The 23,342-nt window shown below is 37.6% G+C and overlaps 1 protein-coding gene across 1 annotated transcript in view; it reads left to right on the top strand.

Moving 5' to 3' along the window:
* GRID2 (glutamate ionotropic receptor delta type subunit 2) overlaps positions 1–23,342 on the top strand; it is a 1,375,820-nt gene that overhangs the window by 663,338 nt on the left and 689,140 nt on the right. Inside the window, exons 3-4 of the mRNA XM_036339775.1 lie at positions 1,423–1,707; positions 17,188–17,393. Coding sequence (XP_036195668.1) covers positions 1,423–1,707; positions 17,188–17,393 — 491 coding nt within the window. The remainder of the gene's footprint in view (positions 1–1,422; positions 1,708–17,187; positions 17,394–23,342) is intronic.

The following is a 23,342-nucleotide window of genomic DNA, read 5'->3' on the forward strand; positions in this document are numbered from 1 at the left end:
TTCATTGAAAGTAATAACTATAAATTTGTATTGCTCTCTGTGCTGATTTCATGGACATGAGTAGCTACTATGATTTTTAATAAAACTTTAACCTCAATCTGTTATGGTCTAGACTAGGATTCCTCTCTGGTGCTATTTTTCACATTTATTTAAAATCATATAACCTCTCTTATACTTGAAAATTATATCCCTAATAATTTTTAATTTATTTTGTATATATTAGTTTTCTTACCATTAATCATAATGAATTTGTTTGATGTTTATATGCATGCCATTAAGATAGTACTTCTAAACTTAGACTTTGTCAGCTTTCATTAACTGATCAATTTATTACATGTAGGTACTTATCATTTCAGTCTTCCTTTGAATTTTCAAGAACTGTGTAAAATAATTTATATTAAAGTCTGAATGTTTAGAATGTATGAATTAGAATGCCTAAAATCTAGAATAAAGACAGAGCCAATTATAATAAATAATCTTCTAAATGGAATTTATTTTGTCTTGATTCTTTCTGAATTACTTTTCTTTGTATTTATTTACTTTTTTATTTTTTCCTTTGTAATGTTTTTACTTTAAAGATTGGCATTCTGAGATATCACTTCTTATCTCTTTTTTCCCCATGTATGTTTTGTCTTTACATTTACTTATAATTTATATTTGTTTTAGTTTTATATATGTTTTGAAGTTAGCATATATTCATATATAGAATGGTTAAAATGAAATTAAATCAGAGAGCATACATCATATAGTAGAAATAAGAAATTATTCAGCTGGAAACCAGAATGATATTGTTGCTAAAATTTAGTATTTGATGTGACTATGTGTTTTCTAATTTGTTAAGAAAAAGAACAAAAGCATTGTCAATTTTCCAGTTTAGTAAAAGAGACAAAGTGTTATCAAAGTTTTAAATCCCAGCTGGCTCTGTTTTCTATGGCCAGAAATCATTACTCAAACCCTTCAACACCCCACTCCACTTCATTCATTCACCAGTTTACATATTATCTCCTTATTGAAAACATTATATTATGTATTCAGTAAGGCATTACCTTTTCTCTAATATACATTAATAATTATAAAAGCATAGAATGCCCATCATCTGAGAGGCAGATAACAGTCACTGAACTATATCTAACCCTGGCAATAATCCTGCAAGATTTATGCTATTTCATTCACTTTATGGATGATGCAACTGAGACCAAGAGAACCTAAGTAATTTGCACAGGCTAAATAACTAAAGGGCAGAATTTTTAAACTGTATTTCAATATCATTTTGTAATTTGAGGATCTCCTCAGTTAGAATGTTCCTTTAAAAAAAGTTTACATAGTTGTGTAATAGCTCATAAGCTTACTTCACTGCTTCTCAAAAAAAGAGAAAATATATGAAACTCATTGACAGTCCAATATTACTATGCTTTTTTGCAGCCTGTGAACTTATGAATCAAGGCATCTTGGCTCTGGTCAGCTCCATTGGCTGCACATCAGCAGGATCCCTCCAGTCTTTGGCAGATGCTATGCATATCCCCCACCTCTTCATCCAGCGAGCAACAGCTGGGACCCCAAGGAGTGGCTGTGGACTCACCCGGAGCAACAGGAATGATGACTACACACTCTCTGTTCGCCCACCTGTCTACTTAAATGAGGTTATCCTGAGAGTGATCACAGAATATGCCTGGCAGAAATTCATCATATTCTATGACAGTGAATATGGTAAGTGTTTGAGATTTGTGTGATTTTTGTAAGTGATATTTTCATGGCAAGCAACTTTATTAAATCTTGAAAAATTTTAAGGAGCTTACTTATTATCATTTGTGGTTTTTTTGTCCTGTCAGATTCTTCTAATAAATCTAGCAGCAACAACAAAAATTTTAAGGAAAAGTTTAATCATTTCTATTAAATCCCTTTGAAGTCAAATGCTGTATAATAAAAGCCTAATATGCAAATTGTCCCCTCAACTGGGAGTTTGACCAGGGGGCGGGGCTAGCCAGCCAACCACACATGGTCCCTCCCCCTTGCTGGCCCCGCCCCAGCCAGCAGTGGCCACAGACAGCTAAGGGAAGGGAGACCCCAGCTGGCAGCCGGCAGCCACTAGGGACCCTACCTATGCACAAATTTTGTGCACTGAGCCTCTAGTTTTAATATAAATTCCTGTACCAAATGCTTTCAATACATATTTCCAAAAGAAATCTAACTCCAATGCATCTTCATTTTTCAAGTAATTGGAAGTCATAAAGACAATACTATATTTTCCCCTTTCAAAAACATTTATATCTCTATCCTATATAATAAAGAGGTAATATGCAAATTAACCCTCATGCCCTCACAAAATGGCTGCCTATGATGAGGCCAGCAGTGGGTTAGTGAGGGACGACAAACAACTGAACAAGCAGTCTGTGTGGGGCAACTAGGCCAGCAGGGGGTTAGTGAGGATGACCAAACAACTGAACAGCAAGCTGTGTGGGGTGACCAGGCCCGCGGGGGGGGCATGAGGGGTGACCAGGCTGGTGGGGGGGGGGCAGTTGGGGGGAACCAGGCCGGCAGCGGGGCCAGTTAGGGATGACCAGGCAGGCAGGCAGGTGAGTGATTGATTAGGAGCCAGCGGCCCAGGATTGTGAGAGGGATGTCTGACTGCCAGTTTAGGCTCGATCCCTGGGACATCCCCCAATGGGTCCCGGATTGGAGAGGGTGCAGGCTGGGCTGATGAGACCCCTTCCTCCCCTTGCCCCACACAAATTTCGTGCACTGGGCCTCTAGTTTAATAATAAAAGACCATTTTGGACAGATCTTGGAACACTGAAAAAATGCTTATTTCTATTTATTGGTTCCAAGAATCTGACATATCATGCTTACCCCCTTATGAAGACTTCAATAACTACTTAGTACTTAACTCTTTGGAGGCCACTAAAATTATGTTACTGAAAGTTAGCATGGCATATTGTCTACAATATGAAGTCTCACAAAATATTGAGTAGCATGAGACTTTTTATTTAACTTTCCAAGGTAAAACAAAAAGCATTTTTCATAAATTTACCATTATTGGCAAAGATGCTTTGTCTAGGAATTTTTTACTTGCATTTAATTAAGCAAAAATGATATTGTTTTTGATTATTTTATTTTTCTGAAGTAATCTACTTGTTTTCTAACTGATCCCAGAGATAGTTTCTCTCTTTTTTTTCTCATTGGGGGAATAAAGATAGATATAATCAAATGAGAGAGATAAACAGAGATTGGTAAGGAATACATATTTTGAAATACGTGTTTCCTCAGATATTTGCCTTAAGAGGGACTCTCAGAACAAGTTTTACATCCACTATGGATGTGTCTAGTTTTTACAGTTGTATAAAACAAACAAATAACAAAAACAGCAAGATAATTTTACCTCCCGGAGTGCAACTTATTTTCCTTAGCAAATAAATAAACATTTTAAAAATAATGGTTTTCTTGTCTTAACCTACTCAGCATTGTCAACAATATTGGAAAACAGATATACAAGACTCAGCCAGAAAGAGGCATCGATAGAACAGAGCATAAAAAGGTTGGCAGAAATCTGGGGAGCAACAAATAAGAGATCCTGTGGACTTCCAGCGACCAAAGCAAGTGGTAGTTACATTTAGCCCTAAATATTCAAAGGTTGCCTGGGGTTTTGGCAGCCAGAGCCGCATTAAACTTAATGGGTAGATTTCAGCCAAAAGTCTGTGGCACTCTCCGGAAGCACCTCCTTTGTGTCCAGCACGGAAATTGTCCTTTTTGTTGCTTAATTCTAGTTATTTAGGGGTCACCAAAAAAGACCAAGAGACCGAAATGAATAAAATAAACAAAAATAAAATAAAAAATAATTGATTCATCAGTAAAAATAAGGATTGAACACACATTCAAGATTCATGGATAGGATTATTTACTGAGCATAGTAAATTCTACTAAAGGAACCAATAGGCTGCGTATGGGTCTGTCAGTTTTCTTCAATCAGATTATGTATGATTTTTATAACCATAAATAGCATTCTTATGACCTCTGCTGAAACATAATTTGAAATAACAAATTTAAACCCTAAATCTTTCTTTAAGGTGAGAAAAGACTTTTTAGTTAGTCCTATCAAAATAGTCCTGTAATATACGGAACAGAAAAGTGATTTTTGGATAAAGGCATTTTCATAACATTGAAGTGAGGATTTTACTCCTTAATATAACTGTCCATGCAGAAATCCTTTGTCATCTTGTTTCTAAGTCCTACATGGGCTACATTAGGAAATTAAAATAATACATTTTTATTATTAATGAGGCAAATATTTTTGCAAATGCACTCTAAATTTGTAGTCACATAGAATCATTTACATTCATTTGAAATTCCTCATTTTCTTTCCCTCTGTTTTCCTTTTAGCATATAAGATGCTATAAGCTCTGTGTATGACTGGGTCCCCTTAATGCCCATGGATGACACTCCTCTGTCCTTTGGGGGAGTGAGGAGTATCACTGATAGAAGCAGGGTTTTAGGAATAATAATTTTAAAAAAGCATTTTTCTTTAATTTGATGAAAAACTTGCTTCTGACTTATTATTTAATTTAATAATTTATTAAAATTACATTGCTTGTATCCTTAAAAATGTCTCCAGTAATACTCTTGTTAGTGAAAGAAAATTTCCCTTTGATACTTACAATAAATCTTGCTAGTAAAGAACTGGGCAAGAGTCCAAAATAAACATCAATCTATCCAAATACCTTGTACCTTGAAGAGGGTTATGTTTATTTACATATCCATTCATCAGTGCCCTCATTTTAAGTTCAAACATTGGATTTGCACTTGACTTTTATCTTGGTTATTAGGAATTGCTTTCATTAATGAATGGATTAAGCATCATCTATGGATGGAATCAGGCAGCCTGCAGGAGCCAAATGTTATTGAAGATATATTTTGCTTAGAGAAATATACTTTAAAAAAATGATTAAGCTTCTATATCCAGTTAATTAGAGAAACACTTTTTCAAAAACAGTTAATTATCATTAAGGGCACAGTATAAAAGTCTACTTTAAATTCCCTAACAAAGAAGAATCAAGTCTTTGATTCAAAGTAAATGCATGAAAAGAGAATAGAAATGTGGACACTTTATTTGAATGGATTGATTCAAAACATTTTCTAAAAGGCTTGGAAAGAGTTTAGCAAGTGTTGAGCTTTTAAAAATGTGTCATTCAGCAAATGTTCATTGCTCATTTGCTTAGAGCAATGTAAAATGTGAGATAAAAAAGTTTTACAGAATGTAGTCTTAGCCTTTAAGAAGCTTACAATTAAAAAAAATAAGAGGCAAAATATTTATATGACTCTCTTAATAGAGAAAGTAACGTAAGTATTATGACTGATGCAAACTAAATTCTAGTTGTGAGTGATAAAAGAAGTGTCTAACTTCAGCAGCAATAATCAAAAGCTGTATGGGTGGACTTTGACTTGATTGTTGCCTCTCAAAATCCTACAAGCTTTCACAAAGTATAGCTGATCCAATAGAAAATCTTGCAACAATAAAAATAATAAAAATAATATCTCTATATATTTTATTTGCCAGGAATTAGAATAAGTATTTTATATTATATAATTTACTCTCTTCTATATTTACTACCTAAATACCAAGGACAATTTCCCATTTTCATCGTAATGTGCTTTTCAGATATTCTACCTTTCTAAATTTCTTTATCCTTATCTATTCTCATTTTTCAGTATCAGTATATGAACTGACAAATTTACTCATTGCCACATGCACTTAGAGCCTTTGAGAGGCAAGACCTGTACAATTTTTAGCAAAATAAAAACACTTATACCTTGCTGTGTTTCCTTATAATTTCTGCAAGTTAAAAATTTTATGCTAACTCTTTATTCTATTACTCATTATATTGCCCTACCTTTTTAATTCTGCATCATTCTTAATTTGCTTAGCTTTTAACCAAATCTCTGAGAGGAAGTTTGGTCAAGTAGGGGGAATAAGATACTCAGGAAGAGTTATTAAAAGCAATTGGCAGTAATCTAGGCAGGCTCACTGTCAGAGATGTCTATGCAAGTAATTAATTGAATATACCAGTGAATGGCTAGATTTCAGAATCAGGGAACTAACAATATACAGAAACCAGAAACTTATAGGAGTAGGTGGTCCTTAAAATAGAATCAAAGCAGATAGATTGCGTTAGTGGGAGGATTCTATTCTGAAAGTATTGATAAGGCAAAAGTTTAATTTCAGGCCTGGGAGAACTGAATAGAACTGATTTACTTGAGTGATATAAGCAACAAGGTTGAAGTACTCTTTATCAAATGAGCTATTTGGGTTCTTTCGTTTCCTTTGCCTGAAACAATATTGATCCCAGCCTGATATTGTCATGGATATATTGGTAGGTGCATTTTAATGGATCTAGTTATGGAGACTGGAAGGATAATATGGATAATAATAATAATGGATCTAAGGAGCTTGTTATGGTAATGACATAGAGACATGAACTTGAAAGTAGTGAGATACCCACTTACCTACCTTCATCTCTACTTCAGTTCAACTATTGGCTTTATTCTTAGGCAAGACAGATGGCACTGGTTACTCCCAGCATATCCTTACAGGTTATTATACTAAACAACGATCCTTCCCCTTCTTTGTCTGTTTATCAAATATAATTTATATGGAAATATATCCGTATATCAAGTCTCAGGCCCTGTTTGGGTCCTATGCTAATCCCTGAACCAAATAATTTGGTTGAGGCATGGCATGCTCTCAGTCACAGCTGAAATGCATGATGGTTCCTTGAGTGAAAGGTAGGCATATAAGGACACATGGGCTTCCCTTACCAATTTGAAGGAAATTTTACTTGGAAGAAAAAATTATTTAACTCAAATTATGAAAAATTAAATTAAAGATTAAATTTAAATGTATTAATTAAGTTAATGTATTTTATATTTTAATTTAATATCAAATTTAATTATATTAAATGTTTAATGTTAAATATTTAAAATTATAAACATATGTCTTTATAATTTAACCTTTACCATTGCCTTTGAAACATAAACTTTTTAAGTTAATTTTGAATTTGTTTATGTGTGTTTGGTCAGTTTAAACTTATTTTATGTACTTAGCCTTTTGACATTTTCCTTACAGGTTTAGTATAGTATTTTCTCTTTTACAACAAGATATTTGGTCATATGTAAATCTCTACTCTAATTTGTTAAACTCTGAATTTCTGAAAATCAAAGACCTAAAAGTAAATAAAATAAAGTAGTGTGACATGGGAATTACTACTGGAGTATAGTAAATAACTACTATATACATATGTAGATAATCAAGTTTCTTCCTTTGTTTGTGTACATAGATAAATATATTGGCTGAATACAGTACTTTGGCACCCATACACATAAACACAAAAGAAGAAACTCAACTTTATGTAATACTAAATGGGTTACTTATTGTCTCCCCTGCATCTAAAAACACTGATGTAGTAATATTATATTAAGGGTCAATACATAGTTGAGTGATTTAATGTACCTAAACACTATCCTTAAGGATTCAGTATGTCACCCTTTTCTTATAATTAAATTGCCATACAATGGGCCCCTTTGAAATGAATACTGAACGATTATCTTCATGATTACATTCCTTGGAAACACAAAATATATCCCATACATTTTGATGTAGGTTTAATGAAGGCCCATGAAATGGACACATTTCTCTTAATTGATTGAAAATATTTACAATTGCCCTGAAGATATTTTCAACTATCTAATGACTTTATTATTAACTGTCTCTCTAGGCCAGTGGTTCTCAACCTTGGCTGCACATTAGAATCACCTGGGAATCTTTTTAAAATCCTGATTTCTGGGAGTCCTCCTCCAGAAATTCTGTTTCTTTGTTACTAATGTTGTGGCCCCACCCCATAACAAAGAAACAGAATTTCTGGAGGATGAGGCCCAGAAATCAGGATTTTAAAAAGATTCCCAGGTGATTCTAATGTGCAGCCAAGATTGAGAACCACTGCTCTAGACAATGTTAAAGCGGTGTATTACTCATTTGGCCACATTCCAACTTTCAGTTCTCTCATTTACTTCCATGTGCATCCATAATCATATAATTTATCCAAGCATCTTACTGAACTATTTCCTTTGCATTAGTGCATATTATGTCAAGCAGGTAAAAATGATATATTTGGATTTGTTCATCAGTAAAATGTCCTTTAAAAATATTGATCATCCCTAGCCAGTTTGGCTCAGTGGATAGAGCATTGGCCTGCGGACTGAAGGGTCCCAGGTTCAATTCCGGCCAAGGGCACATGCCCGGGTTGTGGTTCAATCCTCAGTAGGGGGTGTGCCGGAGGCAGCCAATCAATGATTCTCTCATCATTGATGTTTCTATCTCTCTCTTCCTCTCCCTTCCTCTCTGAAATCACTAAAGAAATCTATATTTAAAATATATATATATATATATATTGATCAGCATTATTGTAAAGATAATGCATATATTGAAACACTATGATCTAATGTGAAAGCCAAAAATTCTTACCAAATAGAAAATCTCAGTAATGGACTTTTATTGCTGACCTGTGTCACCTCAAAATCTAATGTTATATTTTACTAGAGGCCCAATGAATGAAAATTCGTGCAAGAGTAGGCTTCCTTCCTCCAGCTGCTGGCACCAGCTTCCCTCAGGCACCTGGGACCCGGGCTTCCCTCCTCCAGCCACCGGCAAGCATCCAGGACCTGGGCGATTTCCCTCCTCTGGTCGCCTGCAGGCAACTGGGGCCCAGGCTGGCTTCCCTTGGGCCATCCGCAGGCACCCAGACCCGGGCTGGGTTCCCTCTTTCCTCAGATTCGTCAGGAAGGAGGTCCGGAATGACCTCTAGAAGATGTCTGGTCTAATTAGCATATTACCTTTTAATTATTATAGATTGTTATTTTCTAAATACACTACAAATGGCAAGGAAATACTCAATAAAGTCTCAAGTTCCTTTTCAAGTAAGGGTTCTTCTAAACAATTTTTTAAATCAATGGTTGAAAACCTTATTTTCTCAGGAAAGAAGACATTTACAGAGTATGCTTTCCTATTCATATGTTGGGAAAATTTATTCTGCTCAATGATGTATTTTATGTACCCAGCAGTATGACATATTCCTTTTTATCTCAAAGAAAAGTCACAAGATTTTAAATATTAATTTTAAAACTCTGCCTTCTGTCATAATTTCAGAAACACCAAGATTGGCTGAATACAGTACTAAGGTCTTTTGCTGCAAATGAGGTCTTCAAGGCATTAAGTGATCAAAATGATTAAATGTACCTAATCTACTCAAATGAGGAAAAGAGATGAGTAGATGGGAAAAAATCAAACTTACAAATAATTAATGATGAATCTCTTTTTCTACCAAATTTAATATCTTAAAGGTGATATTTGAATATAATGATGAGACTGAGAATTACTCTTTGAATGCCATTAAATTTAGTTAAATTGCCCCTACAGTTTGGAGAATGTAGTATTGTAAGATTCTGCTATCTGCAGTACGGTCTGTGTTATCAACAGGGGGTGTAGATAGCAAGCTCATTGAGGTCAGGGATTGTGTTTGTCTTGCTCAACATTCTCTTCCAAGTACCTCTCACAGTGCTTGGCACATCATAAGCAGAGACTGGATTCCAAAAGGGATCTATTTAGATGCTGACTATTGGCTTGCAATGAATGAATAATATTTCTGGTTCTGAGCTCAGTTCTGAAATGTGTTTATACATTACATTCCAATATGTGCTGCAACTCGTCCACTTTTCATATAAAGATTAAATTTAATCTTATATTAGTGATCATAATTGTCATTATTTTATACAATTTAATAAAGAAAATTATTGAGCTTCAATCAGCCACTGCCTCTTGGAGAGTTGTCATGGAAGTGGTCTAAAAAGGTTAGTTAATATGTCAGAGATATTGATGATTGCGAAAATATAAAGGTGTGAGAATGTTACCTAGACCAACTTTTAGTCTTTATCAAGATTCTTTTCTGTTTTCTGTATTTTATATAGAAAAAGATAGTAAAAGAAAATTAAGGGGAAATTGGACTTTTGAAAGGGTAATAAAGTCTTGATAATGAAAATATACATTGCTTAGAAATTCGCAGTTTACAAACTGCTTTGGTATATTGCACATCTCATTTTCTTTCATCAGAACAGCCCTGGTAATTAAGCTGAATAACTTTCCTTTGGCGCTGATAAGGTGTGATTAGTTGCTACTATCCCATGCTTTCATTCCTTTGTTCCATTTCTTTTATTGACATTAATCACATTAAAGCATAATTACCGCCCTACCCAGTTTTGCTCAGTGGATAGAGGTCGCGGCCTGCGGACTCAAGGGTCCCAGGTTCAATTCCGGTCAAGGGCATGTGCCTTGGCTGCGGGCACATCCCCAGTAGGGAGTGTGCAGGAGGCGGCTGATCGATGTTTCTCTCTCATCGATGTTTCTAGCTCTCTATCTCTCTCCCTTCCTCTCTGTAAAAAAATCAATAAAATATATTTTTTAAATAAACAAAAAAAAACAAAAAAAACCCACATAATTACCTTTTTCAGTTATCATCCCCTCCATAGAGTAGACTAAATAGTAACTGAAAACAAAAGTTATTGGGAAAGGTATTTATATATTTATGTTTCTTAATGTTTTTATAAAAATGTTTCCTATTTAATTTTTTACTAGATAATCCTGTATTTATTTTCCTTTTTTTCTAATTAAATTGGGATAACATTGGTTACTAATATTATATGTTTCAGTTCTATAGCCCCATCTTCAAAGCCAGCAACATTGTCTCTCTCTGAAATTTCCCCAAAGTCAACTAATTCTTCAGTAGTCAGATCTCCTTAGACTCTCCTCTTCTGCTTCCTTCTTCCAATTTTAAAGACCCTGTGATTACACTAGACCCGTGGTCAGCAAACCGCGCGAGCGAGCCACATGTGGCTCTTTGGCCCCTTGAGTGTGGCTCTTCCACAAAATACCACGTGTGGGCATGCACATACAGTGCGACTGGAACTTCGTGGCCCATGTGCAGAAGTCAGTATTTTGTAGAAGAGCCGGTCTTTTGTGGAAGAGCCACACTTAAGGGGCTAAAGAGCCGCATGTGGCTCCTGAGCCGTGATTTGCCGACCACTGCACTAGTCCCATCCAAATAATACAAACTCTCACCCCATTTAAGCTCACATGAGAAAGAGCTTTAACATGATCTGAAGCATTAATTCCATTTTGCTAGGTAACCTAGCTTATTCTCAGATTCCAGGGATTAAGACTTTGGCATCTTTGGCAGGTCATTACTCTGGTACCACAGTTCCTTTATAGTGCAAAGAAAAAAGTCTTCTTGGTTTTTCCCCTAGTTTTATTTTTAATAACTTAGTTAATGAACCTTCCTTCCACTACTTGTTACACAATTATCTGGTCAATATAATTAGCAATGGCTGGGAACTACTGAACTGAAACTACTATTTAATTTTCTGCTATCAATAAACAGCACTTAGTCACACCCAGAGGCCTGGAAGCTCCTTGAGGTCAGGCACCATGTATTGTCTTTTTTATTTCTGTAACCTTTATTTTCATTTCCTGCTAACTAATAGGCATACAGATAATGTAGTTAAATAATTGCAATGGTTGATTATGTTCATGAATTAACAAAACCAAAGGCCCATGCTCTTTTAATGATGATTTTCCACAGAGCAGCTAATAGGTTCAGATTCTTCTCACATCAGATGTATCAGTTGACACATATCATGGGTGTTTGATGTTATTCTCAAAGAAGTAAAGCTATTATTATTTAACTCCTGCATTCCAAGAGTCTAAAACATTATGCTTGCTATTTTGGGTAGCTAGCCATCATTCAGTTTCAGGCAATTCTCTCCTAATGGACGGGGGAGGTTACTCTTAACAAGTAGTTATGTACTGTTATTAATAACTGGAGGCCCAGTGCATGAAAATGTGTGCACTCCGGGGGGTGGGGAGGTCTCTCAGCCTGGCCTGTGTCCTCTAGCAGGGGGATTGGGCCTAAGCTGGCAGTGAGATATCCCTCTGGGAGCCCTCGGGGGATGGCCGACTAACGGAGATGACTTCCTAGGGAGAGTGGGCCTAAGCTGTTAGTTGAATATCCTTAGCGCTGCTGCAGAGGTGGGAGAGGTTCCCGCCACCACTGCTGCACTAGCCAGCCATGAGCTGGCTTCTGGCTAAGCGGAGCTCCCCCTGTGGAAACTCACTGACCACCTGGGGGGGGGGGGGCAGCTCCTGCACTGAGTGTCTGCCCCATGGTGGTCAGTGTGCATCATAGCAATCAGTTGTTCTGCTGTTAGGGTCAATTTTCATATTACCCTTTTATTATATAGGACTAGAGGCCTGGTGCACAAAAATTTGTGCACTCAGGGGGAAGGGGGGTCCCTCAGCCTGGCCTGTGCCCTCTCGCAGTCTGGGACTCCTCAGGAGATAACGCCCTGCTGGCTTAGGCCTGCTCCTGGGTGCAGCCCCTGGTTGGGCTCAGAGCAGGGCAGATTGGGGAGTTGGGGCGCCTTCCCCTGTCATGCACAGAGCAGGGCAGATTGGGAGGTTGCGATGCCACCCTCAGTCATGCTCAGGGTAGGGCCGATTGGGGGGTTGGAGCACCGCCCCCTGTCACACTCAAGTCAGGGTCGATGGGGAGGTAGCGGCGCCACCCCCAGTCACGCACACAGCAGGGCCAATCTGGGGGTTGGGACGCTGCCCCCTGTCATGCACAGAGCAGGGACCATCAGGGGGGTTGGGGCTCCTTGCCTGTCATGTACAGATCAGGTTTGATCAGGGGGTTGGGGAGCTCCCCCCTGTCACGCACAGAGCAGGGCCCATCAGGGGGTTGGGGAGCTCCCCCCTGTCACGCACAGAGCAGGGCCCATTAGGGGGTTGAGGAGCTCCCCCCTGTCACTCACAGAGTAGGGCCAATAGGGGAGTTGGGGCACCGCCCCATGTCACACACAGAGCAGGGCCGATCAGGGGGTTGGGGTGCCGCCACTGTCACACTCAGGGCAGGGCCAATGGGGAGGTTATGCCTCTACCCCATCACACACAGAGCAGGGCCCTTGGGGTGGGGGGGTGGGGGTGCCACCCTCTATCACCCACAGAGCAGGGCCGATCAGGGGTTGGGGCTCCGCCACTCTCACACTCAGGGCAGGGCTGATGGGGAGGTTATGGCTCTACCCTGTCACACACAGATCAGGGCCCATGGGGGGGGGGGCGGGGGGTTGGGGCGCCGCACCCTGTCACAGAGCAGGGCCGATCAGGGGGTTGGGGCGCCGCACCTTGTCACACACAGAGCCGCAGGGCGATCAGGGGGTTGGGGAGCTCCCCCGTATCAGGCACAGAGCAGGGCTGATCAGGAGGTTGGGGTGCCTTCCCCTGTCACGAATAGAGCAGGGTGGATAGGGAGGTTGTGGCCCCGCCTCCTGTCACACACAGAACCACAGGGCGATCAGGGGGTTTGGGCGCTGCCCCCTGTCACGCTGATCCCGGTGCTGGGAGGCATATTACCCTTTTACTGTATAGGATAGAGGCCTGGTGCATGGGTGGGGCTGGCTGGTTTGCCCTGAAGGGTGTCCTGGATCAGGGTAGGGGTCCCCACTGGGGTGCCTGGCCAGCCTGGGTGAGGGGATGATGGCTGTTTGCAGCTGGTACACACCCTTCAGGGTGGCGGTCCCCACTGGGGTGCCTGGCCAGTCTGGGTGAGGGGCTGAGGGCTGAAGCTCCCAACTGCTCCTTTTTTTCCTTTTTTATTCTGGACCAGCTTTAGCTCTGGCTCCAGCTCTGAGGCCTCTGCTGCTGAAAGCGGGTATCTGGTTTGTTTGGGTTTATAATCGAAACAATGTATAACTCCAGCTCTGAGATCCCGGCTCGCTGAAAGCAGGTTTCTGGGGTTTTGTTTAGCTTCTATATTTGTTACAATGTTTCAAACTGTAGGCTCAGAGGCCGGCAAGGCAGGCGGGGAACGTTGGTTTCCTCCGTCACTGAAGCAAGCAAGCCTCATGTTAGTTACAAGCTGCCTGGCTGCCGGCCGCCATCTTGGCTGGCAGTTAATTTGCATATCGCCCTGATTAGCCAATGGGAAGGGTAGCGGTCGTCCGCTAATTACCATGTTTCTCTTTTATTAGATAAGATAATAGCAACTGCCATGTGATTGATAGGCATACACAAGTACACACTCATGCCCTCACTAATCTAATCTTATAAGACATCTATGAAATAAATATTTCTTTATTTAGAGATCAGAAATGTTTTATGGTGATTGCCAGGGGTTGGAGGGTGAATGGAGATTGAGGAGGGTCTAGGTGGGATAAATGGTGCTAGGGACTTGACTTGGGTGGTGAACACACAATACAGTATACAGATGATGTGTTGTAGAATTGTGCACCTGAAAATTGTATACTTTTTAATCCCTGTCAGCCCAATAAACTCATAAAAAGGACAAAAAAAGAGATTTTAATTTTTTTTGTTTTTTTAGAATCACATGCATTAGGCAATGATAACCATAATTCCAGAATAAGGAAGCAGAGGGATACTAACAATATTTTATCACATCACTTTTCTGGCCCAATAACTATACATATAAAACTTACCTTCTGTTAAAAACTAAAAGCTAAAATCTGTCAGAATGTTTTAAATCGAGGGGATATCATTTACAAACTCCGTTTGAATCAGACTATCTTAACAAGTCACTCTCAGACTTAAACTGCTTTTCATACTGAACACACAGCCTGTCATCCACTTAGAACCTCTACTTAAATTTTTCAATAGATAAAAACCATATTTAGAATAAAAGCAAAACCTCTCTGCGTCTCACCAGGGGGCACATAATGTGACCCACACTCTACAAGGAGCTTCACCTACCTCTGCCCTCCTTACTGACTGGGCTGCACCACACTGGAATCCTTCAACTTCAAACACTAGCTCTTTGCTGCCCTCAGGCATGTTCTCCAAGCTGTTGTCTTCACTTCCTATCTCTCTGTGTAGGTAATGTCTTCTCATCCTTTAGAACAGTTTAAAAGCCAGTTTTCCAGAGAACTTCCCTTGAATATTCTAACTAAAATAGATCCCCCTCCCCGCCTGGCATTATCTCCCAGGATACCCTTCCTGTTTCCTTTAAGCACTGATGTGGTTTGTATGTATTTGTTGTTTACTTGTTTATTGTCTGCCTCAGTGTGGAGAAGAGTATTCACTGTTGTACTCCTTGTATACAACATCCTGTCCCGTATTCAATAAATATTTTTGGAGCATTAAAGTTAAGATATGAAATTGCATTGATATATTATTTCTGTGAACAGAGCATTTCCTAGAGCATGCAGATCTGGAGCCTATGCTCTGGTCACACAGTGTTTTCTGAGCATCTTTACTTATTTCAATGTATTTTTGATTTTGTTTTATATTTACTTTTTTTTAATTTATCTTTACTGTTAAACGTATTACAGATGTCCCCTTTTTATATTTAGATTCACATAGAAGTGATTCAAACTAAAAAAATGAAATGAAACAACAACTTAAAATTCAAAATCAAAGATCTGCTGGATGTGTATTTTAAAGGCATATTGGTTCTGGGCTTTATTTTTATTTTATTTTTTATAAGATTTCTAAGTGATTCTGATTCACACCAACATTTGGGAACATCTCCTTTAGTGTGCATAGTCCTGTTACATGTCTACCACATCTGTGAAATTGCATCAGATCTAACCCTTTGTCTAATCCACTCCTGAATATCTTACCCCCTTAGGTACTTTCAGACTTGGATATTTAATGAGTACATAATACATTTATTATCCCCTCACTTTTATCTCTTGTTCTGCTCTACATGAGGCTTGGTTCTTTTAAGCTGCTATGATTCTGCCATCCTGGGTTTATAATATAATTAGGAATAAGGAATATAAGGTAGCATTTATATAGTTATCTATTCTATATCAGTAATTATTTTAAAATAAAACTAATAAGGAAGCAAAATTTTAAAATTAATTTGTAACCTTGTAAGTATAAATTTTGTTATGAGTAAATGTCAATTTCAAAGTTTGTGACTTTGTTTTCTTGCTCTATAGGTTTATATATTGCTTTTAATTGTTAATGTCTTAAAAAACACATGAACTAATTCTTTCTCTTGAGAGACAAATTTTGCATGCATGCAATCATGTACAATTAAGAATTTTTATATAGTCCATTGACAATGACACAACCTCATTTACTTCTTATCCTTAACTAGTTTTCTCCTTTAAAACATTGTATGGCATGAACATATGCAGAAAACATGTAGTTTATTATATAGTAAAGAAAATCTTCTATATTAAGTTAATATTCTCACATGTTTTCCAATTATACTTATCAATGTTCAAATCCCTTCTATAAACACCCAATGTGGTACTAGGAAGAAATATTGGTAACATTTCAGACATTTCTTGATACTAGAATATACATCCAGGAATAAATCTACAAACACTTTATTTAGACTTGATTTCATCCTCTTTATTTAAAAGTAAATTGGACATAATTTTTTTCTGATAATCTTTCAGAACTTATTTTTTCCTTAATGGGTGTGTGAATATTTTGTTTTCACACAAATTTTGTTTTATATACAAAGTATAATCCTTATACTCCTGATAAGAAAACTATCTCCTACCCTGTTTGTCAAATTTGAGCTAAGGAGGTGGTTCTCATAAAATAGACAAAAATGAAGCTATTTTATTTGTGGTCTAAGTGACCTGTGACACTTTGAAGATAACCTCTCAAAACTCTCTTTCCATTTAGATGGTAAATGTCAAGTTTAGTGATATGGTTGCCTTATTTTAATAAATGTTAGCAATCTCGATTCCGATTCATTCATCAATGCTATTCATGTTTTACCTGAGGAAAAATCACAAGTGTACTTTCCTTATCTGACAACTGCATTAGGGAAGTGAGGGGATCCTAGCCTAACATTTTCCACAGGTAAGATAGTTTAGACTGCCCAGTGAAGAAAAAGAAATTCACTTTAAAAATAATAATCTCTACATTTGTTACTTAAACACAGTAAATCATGCTAAATCTTAAACATATTTGAGAGTTGCACCTGCTTCGCGGTTAGCAGTTTTAGACAGCCAGCCTACCATGTTGGACAATAAACAACTCTGCTATGAATGAAACAGTTCTTGTCTCCCTTCTGTGCTCTAATTCCCACTGTGATGGGATTTTGCTGTTCCTAGATATCCGTGGAATACAAGAGTTTCTGGACAGAGTATCTCAGCAGGGGATGGATGTTGCACTTCAAAAGGTAGAAAACAACATCAATAAAATGATCACCACTCTCTTTGATACCATGAGAATCGAGGAACTGAATCGCTATCGAGACACTCTTAGGAGAGCCATCCTCATTATGAATCCCGCCACAGCCAAATCCTTCATTACTGAGGTAAGAAAACTCATCAGGGTGTTAAAATTAAATGTATTGGAATAGATCCCACAGAGAAGTTGAAAGTTAAGAGCAGCGAGAGGGAATTAAGTACACAACTCTCATCAGCACTAATGGAGGTTAGCACAGTGAATTCCCAGCTCATTGCATTTACCCGGTACTGTCCAGTTAATTGCTGAGAATGTTTGCATTTATATATATATATATATATATATATATATATATATATATATATATATATATATATATATATATATATATATATATATATTTAGGCACAGATCCAGGATGGTTTTAAGAAATCTGATGGGTGTAAAAGTGCCATTGATCTGAATGAATCTAATAAATTCAAGAATGAATTCAAAAGTGCAAAGTTCTCTAACTAATCCTTAGATTCTTTTGCAAGTTAAAATTTTACTTCTGAGAAAAGATTTACTTGAATCAGGCTTTTGTTGCCTGGCCATGATTACTTTTACAAAAACATATAGCAAATTTACCTCTGCTCTGTGAACTCTGTGCTAAGACAAATAATTAACACTGTCTGAAACTGCAAAGTAATGACCACTATACACTTTATGATGCTGCATCCTCAAAAATTTTATTGTATCTGTTCATTTGGCTGGAAGCTTAGAAACTTTGTCAAAATACAATTAAGGCTTTTTATTGATTGATGTAATATCTCTGTGTTCTAAAATGCTTGCTATTGCCTTACAAAGGATTATTGTCAAGTCATTTTTGCCTTGCTTCAAGTTTTTGGTTTTATATAGTGCTAGATAGGGCCATGACATTACATACTTTCACATGGGTTTTATTATTAGTGTTTTTTATTTGGGTGACATTATTTGACTAATACTTTTTCTCACTTCTCTATTATGCTTTCTTTAAATCCAAAAGCACTGGTGTCAATAATCCAAATTAAGAATGTGTTAGAAGTTCTATGACACTCTATATAATTGGTACCAAGGAACTGAAGCAGAATATAAATCACTAAGAAGAATAAAACTTTTTGGAAAATATCAATACTGTCTTTTTTAATTTTAATAGAGAAATTCGTTGTGCAGCTTAAGGATAAATACAGAACTTTAAGCTTTTTCTAGTCTTGCAAATTGAACAACTAGACTTTTCCACAATAGAAAGAATATTTCCCATTTGACAGGAGTTGGTTCTTTCCTTTAAGAAACACAAAGTCTGCTATAAGTTTGAAGAGAAATACACAACGACATGTAATATAACTTGGAATCTTAAAATTAAATAAATCAGGTTGAAGCTTCTGTGGTCATTTTTGGCTGGGGTGATCAGAGAGGACTTCATTAAGAAGGCACATTTGAACTGGACTTAGTGTCTGGAGTAGAAATTCATAAAATAAATGTGGGATGTAATAGATAAATTCCAGCCTATCTCAGCCACTTTCTGGTGATGTTGTATTGGCAAATTACTTAACATTTCTGAGCCTCAGTTTTGTCATCAATAAAATGGGAATAATATATTGACCGAAATATATTAATATGGATTAATGAGATATCCTAAGATATGCCCTAGAAAAGAGGGGATGGAGCCTTTTACGAAGGTGGGGAAGCAACTAGATAGAGATGGGGCAACATTTGAGGAAGAGCAGGCCTGGGGAGGTGAAGAAGTCTACGTTGGCCATGTTGAATATGTTATTTAATCCTCAGAGTTTTCCCTCATGTTCAAGTAAATATATATGCAGTAAATATTTGGATACATGATTCAAATGCTGAAGAGAGGTCAGGTCCTAAGACAGACATATATATTTAAAGCACTGTCATGTGTAAAGAAACAGTAGGTCAGGTAAGGGGAAGGGCACAACTGAAGACCAGGCACAGGCAGGGAAATAAGATCTAGCAGAGGAAACCAAGAAAAACCTAAGCAGTAGGGGGAAAGCAAAGTAGAAAAAAAGTGCGAAAGAAAAATGTTGTACAAAGCAAAGGAGAAAATAATGTCAATGTGATATTGCTGACGAATTGTCCAGTAAAAAAAAGGGCTGAAAGTGTATTAGATGAAAAACCCAGAAGTGTAGTTATTTAGCAATAACAAGTTCATTTGTGAGTTAGGAAAGAAGACAGATTTCTGTGTTGAGTGGTGGACGTGTGGTGACAAAAGGAAAACAGTGAACATTAACCAAAAAGTGCGATGAAAATAGCCAGAAAGAGCTGGGATAATAGAAAAGTCTACAGATGAGAGATTTCTCGGCACAGAGTGCCTTTAAACACTTGCATGTGGAATAAATCTCTGAAGGGGAATTTATAAAGAATAAACTCGAAAGAGCTATGAATGATATCTCAGGGAAGCTCTACTAATTTTGCGAAGTGTAAAAAACTATGTAGGGAAGGGGTAAATGATAGTCTAAAAGGTAGGGGGAGCCTGGCCAGTGTGGGTCAGTGGTTGAGTGTTGACCTATGAAATAGGAGGTCACAGTTCGATACCTGGTGTGGGGCACATGCCCTGATTGCAGGCTCTATCCCCAGGAGGGGTCGTGCAGAAGGCAGCTGATCACTGGTTCTCTGTTATCATTGATATTTCTATCTCTTTCTCCCTCTCCCTTTCTTTCTGAAACCAATAAAAAATATTTTTAATAAATTTTAAAGGTGCGGGTGGGGGGGGACCCAGATAATGATATGTCATTGGTTTGAAGTAACTAGAACAAAGTGTAGTGTAGTTATTAGAGTTAAGCATTTTAGAATGGAAACTCACAAAAAGATATTTGTATTGAGGAGCCAAAGGTTCCTAAGAATGGCAGATAATAGAGAGAGATTGCAAAGGGTCATGGAGGGAATTAACAGAATTTGATATGTTGACTACTTGAGAAGTTTGGTGATAAAAGTAAAAATAAATTATAGATAATGTTTTTAAAGTTGAATATCAGAAACAGGAAAAGTTGATTCATTTTGGGGAGAAAAAAACTGAAGCTCTTTTGCACAGGTCTTAATAAGGCAACCGGAGAGGGATTAATTGATGAGGCTGGAACCCAGAATGTTAGACCTCATGAAGCTCTATCAGAGAAGGGCTGCCCATGACCAATAACCAAAAATTGCTGTTTCAAGATTGATAAAATGAGTCCAGACTTTATTCAAGTAATTGTATTTGAACATCTTTGTATTTTGATAATTTCAGCTAATATGATCTTGACTGGTATTGTGACCACGGCCCTCTATCCTTGATTCTGAACGTTGATTCTTGTAATAACCTATTTCTATCTTTGTTCTCAAACACATGAAATCCATGTTTGTGGTTTTCCTGAGAGATTCCTCTCCCTTCCTCTACCCAGCCACCATTTTTCTCCACTCACTAGTCTTTCACAATCACTGATTTTATGTGTCCAAATTGTGGACTAAATTTATTCTACAGGCTCGAGCAGTGAAGTAGGAATGCCAGAATGAATGTGAAACCTTCCCCATCCTAAGCTGGCCATACTGTCCTCTGACATATATAGTGGTTCCTGTTTCTCAATTAGCTGTTCTCAAACTCATCTCATGCCTTCTAGAAGCATTTCGCCATGTAGGGAATAGCTTGACCCCTTCAGTACTACCAACAATTCATTCAAAAAGCAAGCAGCATGGAGCTCAAAAGGCAGGCATCTCTAAAGATTGAGCAAATGGGACATTGCCATTCAATTGGAGGTAGTACTAGATTTTGTATGTGTTTGTATGAGGTCCTTGTTCTAGGATGATAATGCCAAGAATAGTTGCCCATTTTACCCCAGAAACTCCACTTGGGTCTTCCAAAGAGAATTCTACTTTTGGGGGGTGGGGGGCATAAGTACGAATATCCGCTTTCAGGAATATGATTTATGAGACTGTGTGAGAAGGACCTGTGAAAATCAACAAACACTTAAGAGTTGATCCATCTTATTTACTGATTCTGTGTTTGCAAATTCACATACCCCTTAAAATTTATTTGTAACTGTAAACTCAACACTAGAGAAGCTTTCATGATCATTCACAGAAATGTGCAGAACTGAAAAATTTGAGTTACCAAAAGACAATACTCCCTGATAAGATCAAATCTATGCTCTGCATTCTTATTTCAGCTCTCATATTGTAAATGTTTCCTTTTTGCAGCCTCTGTAGTGTCCTTTTGCATTTTTTGTGCCTTTTGTTGGTGATTTCACTGTGTGAAATGGCCTCCAAGTGTACTGCTGAAGTGCTATCCATCTTCCCATACACAAGCAGGCTGTGATGCCTCTTACTGAGAAAGTACATGTGCTAGATAAGATTCATTTGGGCCTCAGTTTAGTGCCCTTGGCCATGAGTTCAATGTTAATGACTCAAGATGCTATTATTTGAATGTTTGTATCCCTGCAAATCCATATGTTGAAATCTTTTGTTTAATGTGATAGTATCAGGAGGTGGGGGCCTTTGTGGGTGCTTAAAGCATGAGGGTGAAATCTTCATAAATAAGATTAGTGCTATTCTAAAAATAAAGAGATTCCATAGAGCTCCCTAGCCCCTCTCCTCCCACCAAGTAAAAATGTAAGGAGAAGTGTACAACCAGAGGACCATATGGACACCTTGATTTTGGACTTCTAGCCTTTAGAACTGTGATAAATTATTTTCTATTGTTTTAAACTACCCAATCTGTAATATTTTATTATAGCAGCCAGAAGTAATTGAAAAACAACTCTTTCTCTCTCCCCTTCTCTCTCTCTCTCTCTCTCTCTCTCTCTCTCTCTCTTCTCTCTCTCTCTCTCCCTCTCTCTCTCTCTCTCTCTCTCTCTCTCTCTCCAAAGAAACCAAACCCTGTGCTTTCCCTAGAAGCTATGGCTCAGTATTTACTAATTCAGTATGCATGATGAATTTATAGAATATAACTACTGCGAATGACAAGAATTGACAAATTGATTGTACTCCCTACTTTTCAGCTCCTGATCTCACTTCTGCCCTCGATTTGACTTGGTGTTTGCAAGTATCAAAATGTCAGCAGGGTAGAAGGTTCTTTGCTCTGCCCCTTACAATGATATCTAGTCTAAGGCTCCTTCTACCTTCTTCATCAGATACTACTGCTTCAACTTCTTTTTTTTTTCTTTCAGTAATTTATTTTAAAACACTTTTCTTATAGCCTTTACCTTTGTTCCTCATGGTTATGGTTTACTCAGTCCATTGTATTCTGTTGGGGTTTTGGGTTGCTCCCTTTAACCTTCTTGAACCGGAAGTTCCAGAATGTTCTTTCAGATTTTTAGAGATTAAAACTAAACAAGCATAAAGTACTTTTAAGAACCACTGCTGCAATTTTTAGGAAATAATACATTGAATCCTGTCATTTTAGATTTGGAAAGTATATCGTGTAACATTTTGTTCAAATTTACAGTTATAAAAATTAAAGGTCTCTCTAGATCTAATCAGTAGTGCTCTCTAACTTCCTGCGGCATCGTTCTACTCCTTTGCAGCAAATGCTGACAGTGGATGGTAGGGGCCACTCACAGTGTGAAACTGGTAAAGTAAGTTGTCAGCAGGTCAAAGGGGGTACATCACTGTTGGTTCCTAAGAGAAGTATTTGTAGAAATTACTTAGATTATATGATGGATAGAAAGGCAAGTGAAGCTAGAAAGAAACTGATGGATTGGGATAATAGGAAAGATAGAGGAACTAAAGGTTATGAGGAGGGCAGTGACAGTCAGGTTCAGTAAGCATCTAAGAGAGGAAGAGACAGGGAGAAATTGTGGTCAAAAAGCGGGAATAGTGAAATTTCCACCTTTACTGCTTCCTATAATTTGTAAGTTGGCATGGAAAGTTTTTGAAATATTCAAGGGACGTATTAACTTAAAAGTCAAAAGTTTAAGGTTTAAAAACAAAATTACTCATTTAGCATTGTCATTTAATTTCTAAGGGGCAAAATGGGCATATCAATTCTGTTTCTATCTTTTTTTTTCTGTCCCTGGAGCAATTATGTGGCATTGAGTTAATTATGCTCCCTTTGAAGTCTTAGAAATTT

This window comes from Myotis myotis, unplaced genomic scaffold (genome assembly GCF_014108235.1).
Source record: "Myotis myotis isolate mMyoMyo1 unplaced genomic scaffold, mMyoMyo1.p scaffold_m19_p_1, whole genome shotgun sequence".
Taxonomy (NCBI): Eukaryota; Metazoa; Chordata; class Mammalia; order Chiroptera; family Vespertilionidae; genus Myotis; species Myotis myotis.